At 47.5% G+C, this 11,857-nt stretch overlaps 2 protein-coding genes across 2 annotated transcripts; both read left to right on the top strand.

Annotated features, from left to right (window-relative positions):
* The first annotated feature begins 4,626 nt into the window (after window positions 1-4,626).
* Window positions 4,627-7,267, top strand: LOC113146429. Its single transcript, XM_026333814.1, has 5 exons — window positions 4,627-5,007; window positions 5,418-5,741; window positions 6,170-6,358; window positions 6,613-6,764; window positions 6,868-7,267. The coding sequence occupies exons 1-5, from the start codon at window positions 4,627-4,629 to the stop codon at window positions 7,265-7,267; spliced, it is 1,446 nt and encodes a 481-aa protein (XP_026189599.1).
* A 1,336-nt stretch (window positions 7,268-8,603) lies between these two features.
* On the top strand, window positions 8,604-10,928 carry LOC34623400. Its single transcript, XM_026338758.1, has 8 exons — window positions 8,604-8,661; window positions 9,028-9,152; window positions 9,545-9,601; window positions 9,710-9,802; window positions 9,876-9,920; window positions 10,062-10,201; window positions 10,544-10,698; window positions 10,867-10,928. The coding sequence occupies exons 1-8, from the start codon at window positions 8,604-8,606 to the stop codon at window positions 10,926-10,928; spliced, it is 735 nt and encodes a 244-aa protein (XP_026194543.1).
* The last annotated feature ends 929 nt before the right edge of the window (window positions 10,929-11,857 follow it).

Here is an 11,857-nt window from a genome sequence, read left to right as displayed (position 1 = left end):
TGGCGGTCTTGGATATTGAAAAGAGCATTGTAGTGTTTCTGAGCTTGCCGAACAAACGTTGCAACGAAGACGGGAATGGAAGTCCTTGTGCATCTATGACTGGCCAATATCCTTAACAACGCTGGACCCACTGGAGCTGTTCATCCATGTTTAGGATGGCTGTTATGAAGTCAGCAGAGGGTTCACCATTCTCGAGTTAACACAGCTAATCGGTGTGTTCGAAAGTATTTAGAGTGTTCTGAATGAACTGAATGCCGGTTCTTGGTGACTAGAGAGAGGCAAGGAGCGTGGGGTAAGAAACATCGCGTACTTCATGACCGCAAATATTTCGAAGTGGTTCGCCGACAGAAAATTCATGGAATATAGGGCATTGTGCGTTGTGTCTACACTGATTGCGTAGCGTTTAGATCTACTACTTACACAATTTCGCTGTCATTACTAGTGCTAATGCAACGAAGTAAAAGGAAGCAAAGTGGAGATACTTGCATAACGGCGCCTGTCGACAGGCTGTCGACGATCCGAGGAACACCGGGCTCTTGAGCACGTTTTGTTTTGAATTTCTATGTGCTATGAGCTCTTGGTTAGCCAAAGCTACTAGGACTCTTTTAAGATCAGGAAATTCCACCCTCCCAGGCTCCGCTTCCTGTTCCGTTGTAGCTTTCCTCAGCAGCTACGCCGACCCCGTATTAGTCCGTTTCCCGTTTCCACTCCTGGGAAATTACTGCCAGTACAAACCAGACTAAATTACCATTTTAAAGCAAGGACACACACAATAACTCACTATACTGGACTGAACAAGCCCTAGATGAACGTTGTACACGATGGCTCTCGGCGCCTGGTGTGCTCTGTTTCTGCTAGGCTGGTTGACCGTGGGAAGCGTGCCTTCACACTGGAGTAACTAAGCTGCATAGCTACCGCACTCTCTTGTGTGGTTTGACGAATAACTAGGATAGAAAACAGTGTGTACCCATGAAGAGGGGTGACCGCGCTTTCTCAATCTGTTCGACTTTGATGCTGGTCGAAAGGATCACTAAGACATATAGGATTTTCAGGCAATTATTGTCCTATAAGTACAGCTATGAGTGTTTATAATACTTTTAGATCTAGTTAATATGACATTTGTAAATAGAGAGGTGAGGAAGCAACAACAGGTGCGTTTTCTGCTTTTTCGCTGGAAGCTGAACTGGCAATGCATCGGACGGCTGGTGTTGTCGGGGACACTGGAGTGAAATGAAGAAGAGATCGTTTCCTACTCTATTTTCCTAGCTGTGAGTGTATTTCAATTACGTTTTAGGATGTTTTGGGGGGCACAGTATCCCTGTATAGAAATGGCCCGTATCTGGGCTCTACAGGATCGACTTACAAGATTGCCGAGGGAGAGCGTGCCGCGGCAACAGACGAGTTCAAACTACTGCTTAGGTCGCCACTATATATGACCAGCTAGACATTTGGCTTGATTGTTGCCATGGGGTCACAGATGCTGAAGCCGCGATTGCACCAGCGGCTGCTGAGCAGTTGCATTATCTCTGTCTTGACCCTAGTTCTTTACCCCACAGCCTACCTCACCAAGCGGCATCAAGTGGAGCACTCGCTCGCTAGGAAAAAAGGATTTAATTCCAGTCATTCTTTGGGACCCCATTTAGGTTCTGGACCCCTGGATACGTCTGAACACGCCTTGGAGCTCAACACTGAGCACATGACACACGGAGGTTTTTCACGCATTCCTCTCGAAGCATCTTTGCACGATCAAGTATCTAATACAATAGAAACCGGTATCAAAGCACATGTCATAACTTCCCCACATAGCGAGCCTGCTACAGTGAACCAGCCCAGGCAAGCGCCACTTCCTTTAGCCCGTCAACAGCCACGCTTGTCTCATCCACCTTTCTCTTCACCATCCTCTCCTTGCTTTGTGCATGATGTGCCTATTGCAGTGCAAAAGACCTCAGACGTAACAACTGCGGCAACACAACGCTCTCGTGTTGTTTCAGCAACTCCTGTTGGACAATCTTCGGCAGAAGCTGCTCTTCCAGCCGTACCATTGGGATCTACGCTGTCCCCTACTTTCACTCAGACTGGTGCCCCTGGAAGCCGTCGAGGAGGGCTGGTCTCGGTTCAGCAAGGTGCCCCTGCTGGAAGTGCCCTAGGAATCGCAGCAAATGGAACGTTTACAGCCGATAGTGCAGTTGCAAGGCCTCTAGGGGTGCCTCAAACAACAGAAGTTTCACAGTCTTTTGCACCGAAATACGTAGGACATTATGAGGTCCCGAAAGCCTCTACAGCCCCTGGCGACGCCGATTATTCAGCAGTAGGCGCTGCGCTCAGTGTCCCACAAGATGTAGTGCAGCACAACGATGTGTCCACTGAGGATGAGGATCACACTTGGATAGTCATGCTGGTGTTGTCGGCTGTGGGCGCCCTTTGTTTGGCATCAGGCTTGATGTGCGTTATTGCTTGCCGAGGATCTGAGGGAAGCACGGAGACGATGAAAAGAGTCAGCTCCACTCTTAGTTCAGAGAGAAATCGTCAGCCCCGGAGCTTCGAACACATTCTCTATGCCCGTGACTCGGATGTAAGATCCAAGTCAATGCGGTCTCTAACCAGTTTATTCAGCAAGAGCCCCAGGAATACGAGTACCCCATTTGTGCCTATCAGTAACCTTCAGGAAACTGTTGATGCACCTGTCTCCACGTCGTTAAACCGATAAAGCTAAGTTTAGAAGATCTCCTGTCAGGCCCATCAGCACTTCAAGTGATATTTGGGGATAGCTTAGATCTGGAGCTCCTAGCAAAAACGAGCTTTGTATCTACGTGATAGATGTTCCTGTTTTCCATTATTGCAACGTCATGCCCTGGTACATTACGGGCCCGGTATGCAATTTTGTGTCAAGCGTAAAACAGACGTCAGGGTTTCACCGGTTGCGGTGGCTGTCGTGCACTAGGGTCAGACAGAAGAGCCAAATGTTAGATTTGGGCATTCTTTTTATTTGGGATAATCATACGCCAAATAAGAAATCAGGCATGTTGTAACTTGACACATGGCCAGCTACCAAATACCCTTGAATAATGTCAGATGAATCGCATACCCGGTGAATCGCATTAATCTGTCATGTTTGTCTGATACTCACTCGTGTAAATTTTTTAGCCATTGAGAAACAGTTCCTTTTAGTGCATAATTTGCTGCCGGATTTGAACAGTCCCCGACATGTTGTAACAAGAAGTCTCCCTCCATTTCGTTGCCCGGGGCTCGTGCCGGGCAATTCCGGGGTGTATACATAGGTCGCATATGTTACTGGAAAGCCACTCATCAGTAATTTCGTGAATGCCAAATAAAAAAGAATAATGGGGTGAAAGTAGGTAGATGTGGTACATCTGTTATGGGTTCGTCAGGTGTTGACATACATGGAGATTTGCCTGCAGTATGATAAGACTACTTTCATCCAACACATGCTGGAAGGGGGATTACAGATATTGCGGCTGAGTGGCTGATAGTGGAGCTTGCTTTGCCTAAAACAGACACTTGGCACGATATGTGTGTCAGACTTGCATGCAGGACTGTCTACACGGTGATGGCGCTTATATGGCACTACGGCCTCGTGGAAGAGTCCAGGCAACAGAATTGTAGAAACTCTGCGAGCTAGTTAGTGTATGACCCTTTCTCTGTACTCAGGGAATATTTGCTCTACCCGCCGTAGACGTGAGACCACGACTGTTCCCAGATGTGGAAGTAAGCGAGATCTACATCGATTTCCCGTTCGGTGCCCGTAATCAGAACCAGGGGAAGAGAGAAACGCGCAATTTCGCAATGCGAAACAGGAAAACCATAGAACGAGGGCAGTGCCGATCTTCCGCTAAGTGTAGTGTCCGAGTATTTGCGTGTTCAACTGGATAAATTTGGTCCAAGTGGATAGTCTTCCTCTTAATTTCCTCATAAATATTTGAGAGGAGCGTTTGGCTAAAAGTTTGACGCTATCTTTAGAGGCGTTTCATGCAAAGAGTTCTGGGCATGCGTTTGGTGCTCGGAGACAGCCGGGCTCTCGATATGGCGTAATGAACCAATGCACTCTGTTGCCGCCGCTCCACGTGTTCTGTCTATCGGCTTTTTCACCCCAGTCAAAGTATTCAAGCATTTTCATGCAATTTTAATGCATGCGCTTCTCCAGCGATAAGAAACCCTCAAGGAAGGAAGCCACGGGTCGAAGGCGCAAGCCGCAGGACTCGACGGCTTCTGCCTGCTCGCGGCCCCCATTATGCGCTTTTTCGAAGTGCCTCCAAACCGCTAACTTTTGGTGTATTTGTTTCCGTGGGCTACAGGCGTTGGCGAGGGCGCTAGTTCAGCCGGGACCGATCATTGCTGCAGCCGACACCTGACAGAACGAGGGTGCTGCTACAGCACTGGCCCACGGGAGACCGCAAACATAGTTTACCCCCTGTGCATTCGTGGACAAATCGCATTGATTCTTTGCCGTATTCTCTGGTCTTGTAGCCTTCTCGGCTGAGGACTGGGAAGAAGTCAAGGGAGGCATGTGGCTCAGCCGGTGTTTTTGCTGAGCGTGGTTGCCGCAAGAAAGAGCTCAAGATAAAGGGTCATACACAGCTATAGCTGAAACATTATCCACATGCAGCAATGACCGTGGCGGGCTGCTGTGGGTTGGGGGCAAATGCCCACCACAAGACATTCTGGTTGATGCTGGGTTTGGTGCTGCTGTCATCCTTGCTTTTGATTATTAAAGAAAGAAGCTTTGCACGGGAAGTCCATAAGCTGACGCCTATCCTGGCCTCGCTGGTGCCTTCTTCTTGTGTCCCAAATCCCCAAAATGACGGATTGTACGTCCATCTGGAGTGTCCAATTAGAAACTCTTCGACCTTCTACCCACCCTCAAATTTTGCAAAAAACATTTCTGCTTTCCGTGGAGTATTCTTTGAAATAAAGGCGGAGATGTTTCAGTTCACTAATACTCCAAAACTCCTCTCCACTAGCCGAACGGCGGAGTGGGTAGACCACCTCGTGAGTCAGTGCTGCGTACTCTGGGTCCAGGGGAAATAACTAAGTGCCATGCATTCTCTTCGACACAAGACGTTTGCTCGTTCTCGATAGGCAGCACCCTTCTAAGTCCTATTTCATACCTTACAGGAAAAAGGAGTACTTCAGCTTATTTGAACACGCCGAGTGCATGACCAGTCTTCCGCGCTGTGGTGTACGCAGGTTGCTGATTCATCGTGGATTTTACTTGGCAACCAACGCAATCCGGATTTCTTCCCTCAGATTCCCGGCATAGGTCGCCAGGCAGGTCTAAAGCTCTTAAGACCACGGCAGACAGGCCTGTTGCCCTTACAAACAAATACTTGTTTATTCTTCACTGAGCACAATCGGTGGCTTATGTAAACCCTTGTTGAGCGTTCGTTGGTTTTTTGCAGTTAGCTTCGGGGCTTCGTGCTGGCGGTTATACGCTTCCTGGTAGCTTTTCTGGCTTCTTTAGGGAGAAGCAGCAGCTCTCTTTAGAGGACGATGGGGTATTTGAGCCGGAGCAATCACGGCCACCCCGAAAGATAGACTCTCAGAGCACTCTGGTGTACAACAATCATCTATACACTGGCAGCCCTTTGCGGCCCCAAGTCGGTGATATCCGCATTTCATTTTGGGGAAACAAGTCTACTCACGTCAGTCTTATAGGCAAACAGCTAAAACCCTACTTCGGATCGGGAAGGACCATTCTGGATGCACCCACGGATGCAAGGAAGGTACGTGAGACGCTTGAAGCTACCTAGCCAAATAGTCCTTCTGTTGAGTAGAAGGCTCTCGGAAAGAGATGAAGTAAATAAACGTGGCTCTATGCATCGCTAGCTACGGCAATTAAAAGGGACAGCCAATGCACTGCATTGCATGCACCTGGCCAGCTGCGTCTCCCGGTTTTACGCACTTGTCACTATTTATTGTGGCATGCCTTCTTCCCCTTTGCTCGTAATTTGACTGAGCCATCTCGCACTTTCTATATGCCCTTTCACCAACATTTTTAATGTGCTTGCATTGTGGTCTCTCCAGCCAAATTTGTTCCCTTCCTGCTACCTGTGCTGCTTCATATTCTATCTGCTTGATATTCTGCTTTTTCACATATTGCTTTTACCCTGCCCAAATTTCTTGTGCTTGCCTCAATTTGACTGTGATTCAGGGGGAGCCAATAACTATACTTGCTGAGGGGGACTACAGTCCACAGAGCTTGATAGAGCACCGTCTGACGGAACTAGGGTTCCCAGCCTCTTCTGTGTGGACGTGGAGAGCCGTGGCGTTCCTGACTTTGTTTGCCTTCGTGTTATTCTTCAATGCATGGGTTGCCATGTGGTCTGAGGAGAATCCACTCGTAAGCCGCATGGCAAGCACTTCCAATGGAACATCCATCTGCTATATAGTCACTTAAATTCCACAAGTACCACGTGCAACAATAGTGGACGACGGCAGTTAGGCCTAGGCTTTTTATTGGCCAATGCAAATGCGTTAAAAGCTGCTTTATTGTGTAAAGGGGCAGACTTCGGGTTAACGTTCATGTTATAAACCTGAAAGGAGAAAGATTGGGCTCCCCCGGTTGGACTGTATTTCTGGTATCATGAACTGCAGCCTGTCTGGGCCCGTTGCTTCCTCTCTGCGCTCATAGCGCTCGCTACAGTGCTACTAGAACTGGCAGCCGGATGGTGGACGGTGGAGGCTACCGCGGCTCGTCGACTAGCGATGATATCTGGCGTTGTTATTGTCGCTGCAGGGCTCTTCAGGTGAGTTGTTTAGCACCTGGTGTGTTACACGAATGAGATCACTAGTAGAGAGAGCGCATTTCTTTTGTCTATTTGCCTTTTGTTGTTTAATTGTTATTTTCAGGCTATTGCTACCGCGAATCCTTCCACAAGTACCTAATGCGGGTTGTTCTCCTCCCGGGGCATATTACGACCTTGGAGTTTGCCTCCAGGCACCGAACCCGGGTTCCGGTTCCGGTATTCGATTACAGGAGACAAGTGCAAGTAGTACGATGCCTACAGAGACAAAGCAAGGGACCGTTATACGGTGGACAACCACGCCTGCACGGGCACACTCCTCTGCCGAAGATGCCCTGAGGAGGAGCACAGTTACCGGCACCGCCACCTACGTGCAGCCTTCTAGCAAAGACGAATCTTCTACAACTAGTTACAAGATGTACACAGCTTCGCCCATGCAGCCAGTAAGGGCATCAAGCCTAACCAACATGCACACTCATAAAAGCTCCTCCAATACTTCTCTCTAAGGCTTCTAGGGAAACGGGGTAAACGTTGGGCCAATAGGCTAAGCGTTTTAGCCACCCTAACATTCCCTCACAGCTTTTTACGTGCTGACATATATACGCAATAAAGAGGAGTGTTTTACTGGAGGAGAGCGAATAATCAGCGGCCAATTGAGTGCGTTTGCCTGGATGCGCTCCAGGCGCAGGGACCTTGATTTGTTGGAGATATGAACCCACTGAGTAGAGAAAAAGCTTCTTTCAAATGTTAAACTACATTATCCTGCAATAGTCTGCCATAAGGTCGGGCGCACCGCGTGGATTAATAGGGACAAATAAACAACAGGCACAAAGTGTATTTTGCTCTGGCTGCTAGCCTTGAGCAGCTGCAGAATACCGGGGAAAGAAGGATGCAGCTGAACCATTTTTCTGGCTTTCGTAATCAAAATTAGGCTCAGTGTTGTGGTGGTGGGGCTTATGCATTCCCAAGCGCTCATAAAGTCTCCACATATTGGTGAACAAAACGGCCTTAGAGTGTTGCGTCATCTAAACGAACATGCTCCCTTCTGTTCAACAAGTCTGTGGCCATTGATTGCTAGAAGTACATCCTGTAGAGTTTCGCAGTGTGTACGGAATGCCTTTAATCGTATTCTGAGCACAGCAGATTTCCGTTTGGTGTGCTTAGAGGGCTACGTGGAGTATACGTCTGAAAGTAGCCACAAACAGAAGCTAGGAATTCTTTTACTAGAGTGAGTTGCTTTGTCCACCATATTCTACATACATTATTAGACCTTTTTGTAATTCCACTAGCCACAAAGAAGTGGGTCACTAGAGGCCGAAGTTACGGTGAGCAAACGACGCAGTCAGCGTCAGTAGTAAAACAAAACAAAAGCGAAAAGCAAGGAGAAAAGTAGAGAATCCTGATTAAAGTGTCGGCGAATACACCCGTTGGTTTTTAAATTCGTCAGTTGACGAATCAGGCCTTGTAGAGTTAAGTGGCGCACATTAAAAAGCTAGACTAAAGCATATTTTATATTATAATACCTATAATAAAGAGTAGTTTATCTGCAGTGCTGGCTCAATGGCTGAAACTACGGAGCTTGGTACAGTGGCCCGAACACATCCTTCCATTTCTTTCTCGGCTCTCCTTTCCCAATCATAGCGTTTTTATTATCTGAAACTTTTTATTTGATTTAAGTTTTGTTATTTTGTTTGGTTTCAAACAGGAAGTTGACTGCTTCCAGCATTCAGAAGCAGTCCACTGGTCTGTCCGTCGGCTGTCATTCAGTAGAGAGAAGAAACACGCCCATAGCGGCAAAGAGGATAACCGAATACCTCATCAGAAAGCACTTCGTTAGCCGGGATGTTGCAAAACATCAAACGGAATCTATTTGGAGGAGATTCCTCAGACGCACTCTCAGGTGACCCCAAGTTTATTCTCTTAGTCACTGAGCATTGCAAGTGCATCAGATCCTTCATTATGTGTGTCCTCCGTAACTCGGACTCAATGCATTGTTTCCCAGATTTAAAGCTTATTGATGTGCTGATGCTGCGCCACATAGACTTAAAAACCACGCACCCTCAAAATTGTTTGCACACAGCACACTATTCACCTACTTACCCCGAAAGTGATGCTTGGTTTGATCCGAGCGCTTCTGCCTAGCTGTACCGTCCTTTACTTTCTCAATCTTAGCAAAGGTGCACACCTCTGCATCTCTGGCTGTCCTTTCCGTGCCCATTTATGTTGGATTGATATTCCCATCTGCGGCTTTCCCTGCTGAGCTCAGAGGCGGTGAAGGAGCAAAGGCGCCACATCGCAAGGTCAATCAGAGCTCTAGACAGGCAGCATCAAAAAGCAGAAGTGGAGGAGAGAAGGGTTTTCAACGAACTCAAGACCCAGGCCATGTCTGGGGTAACCGACATTCCTCAACAGTGATTCCTGCATTCTAAATCGAAGCTTTATGCAGTGAACCGTAAATCGAGGATGTTATATGTGTCCTTTCCTGCCACAGCGGATCGATAAACTGCAGGCGAAACAGCTCATTGTAGTCAGAAGGAGGAGGGGAGCAATTCTTCGCTGCAGAGCTCAGCTAGGGGCTGCAGACATACAGGCAACACCTAAATCCTGAAACACTCGAGCTTAGTTGTTGTTGTACTACAAAGCACTCTTGGTCAAAGCTTCGTAAAACTTGGAAGGGTGGCATCGTAACAACAGCATCTGCGATTTTCCTGGCGCCCAAGTGTTTTTTTATTCATCGTTATGAGCAATTGTTTGACGTGTGGTGCTTGCTGTCCGTCTACCAGGTCCAGCAGCAACAAGCGACTCAAGAACTCCACAGGCATTTCACCGGCTGCGCCAAGGTGCAGTTGCCCTATTGTATCATCGCTAGATGTTCGACAATCCGAATTAGACACAGATTAATCGGTAGATAATTATTGAGATTTTACGAGCTGTGCTGTTCGCTTCAGTTACTTTCACTGGCCAACAAAGCCGCAGATCTTCAAACAATGCAATTGGCTGTTAAAGGCTTCACGCGGGAGTCCCAGAAACTTGGCTTACTGGTAAGCAGCTCATATGTCTAAAGCCTACATGACAAACCATAGGCTTTATACTTTTGAATGTATTTTTGTGCAGGATGAAATGTTGAACGAAGTCCTCGAAGATGGAACCGCTCAGCTTGTCAGATCCACATGCACAAATAATTCTGGCCCGAATGCCCAAACTCTGAACTCATACAGTTGCTCACGTCTGCCTTTTGAGTTTGGGCTCCCCAGTACAATTCTAAATGGGGTATTACTGCTTCTGCATAAGCAGGTACAGTTTAGAGCGAACAGCGCCCTTTTTTGTTGTCAGGAAGACGAGGAGGAAACAGAAGAAGAAATAATTCAGGAAGTCATCGAATGTGCAACTGCAGAACTCGACAGACAGGTGAAATCTGAATCTGACCCGGTAATCTTAAGGCTACTCTTCGAGATGTGCCATACCCACGAACTGTAAATCGCAGGCCTAAAGTTTTTTTCGGCGACCTTCGCGCGCTGTGTCGCAGCTTTGAATACTTGTATCCAGCATAAGCACGCAGCAGTATTTTTCACCAACCATTCATCTGTTTATCCAATAATAAGGCAGAATCGCTACACCAGAACCAGAATGCTCTGCCTTACAGCATTGACCAGTGAAATGCCTCGCCAATAGCCCGTTAAAGACAGCGAAATTTCCGAAAGCTATCAAAGCATATTCTATTGTGGTACATGTGCATTGCAGCTAACGCAGCCAGAGAACTTCCGCTTGGTGGACCCTCCGAGAGAAGTATCTCTGCAGCGCCACGAGAATCAAGTGGATCACCACCAACAGCAACCAGTGCGGCACCAAAAGCAACAACCGCTATGCAATAGTCAGAAACAAGTACTACTACAGAAGCTCTCGGGCAGCGCACGAGCCACAAGAACACCATGGCTAAGTACTACAAACACAAAACTCTATCCATGACGTACAACATTTGAGATGTCAAAGTTGAACCTCATCCTAATTGAGTTTATTTGTTCTCCAGTGTCAACCGAGATTTCATGCCAGACAGTAGAAAATTAAAAAGGGTCGGAGTTTGCGGTTTGCACTGTATGGACTGCAGCAAAGGACGAAGCAGCAATTGCCGAGAGGCTGGACCAGCGTCTAGGATCTCTCCTTCGCTAAACTCAGAACGATTAGAAACGCCATATCTTCTGTTGTACACCTAGCATGTTCTCGTGGTCACCAGTATCGGTTGGAGGCCCTTTCACCTGCAGATGGCTCTCTCGACACATGATGAAATTGCTTCCTTTCCCAGATGATCCCACTGATTAAATAGCTCCTTTTCATGAGCAATATCTCCTTTGATTGACACTTTATATCTTAGCGACCAATCCCCTGCACAAGATCCTGCTTTTAGGCAGTGCACACTTTGGCTTAAGTGGAAACACTGTAGCTTCAGTATATTCTTTATGGTCTGCAAAGAAACGTTCATGCCCACCAAAGCTTGACTCCTTTGATTCGCTGTCGCCATAATGCGGAGGCTCTGACTCTAGGAGTTAGAGAATGGGGAACGCGCAAACTTTTGTGAGTCCCTAACTGCCCAAGGCTTCTCCACGCTTGTAGCAAATCTGAGGTCTAAAAGAGCAACTGGGCCTAAGGTTAAGGGGCTGTCAGCTGAGAGCTGGTTGGAGATTTAGGTAGGCATGCAGCCGTAGATAAAGAAGCGGGTCACATAGGAAAGGCAAGGGAAAAGTTGTAAAAGACAAGCAAAAAAGTGCATAAAGAGATCTATGGAAGGACACAGGAATATACTGGCAAACAAAGGGAAATACTGCAATGTGTGTTATGAAGCAGAAAATCAGACCTCCATCTACCATCTTTCGCCAGAGAGGCAAATGATTTCCTTGGTGCTATTCATCTGGTCATCTGCCCCTTGGCTTTTCGTGCCCGTTGCTGCAAGCTCTAAGATGGTACATTTTGTATTGCTGGCAGTAGTGGCAGCTCTAGTTGCTTGGTGGGCTAGGCGAAGAAAGGCCGAAAAGATAAGAGCAGTGGGGCGACGAGGAAGCAGGTGCACAGAAGGGAGTGACAGGTCAGAAGAACTCTCCATT

Source organism: Cyclospora cayetanensis, unplaced genomic scaffold (assembly GCF_002999335.1).
Source record: "Cyclospora cayetanensis isolate NF1_C8 unplaced genomic scaffold, CcayRef3 CcayRef3_contig_106, whole genome shotgun sequence".
Classification (NCBI taxonomy): Eukaryota; Apicomplexa; class Conoidasida; order Eucoccidiorida; family Eimeriidae; genus Cyclospora; species Cyclospora cayetanensis.
Note: the sequence above shows the minus strand (reverse complement) of the source record. Positions and strands in the feature narration are given on the sequence as shown.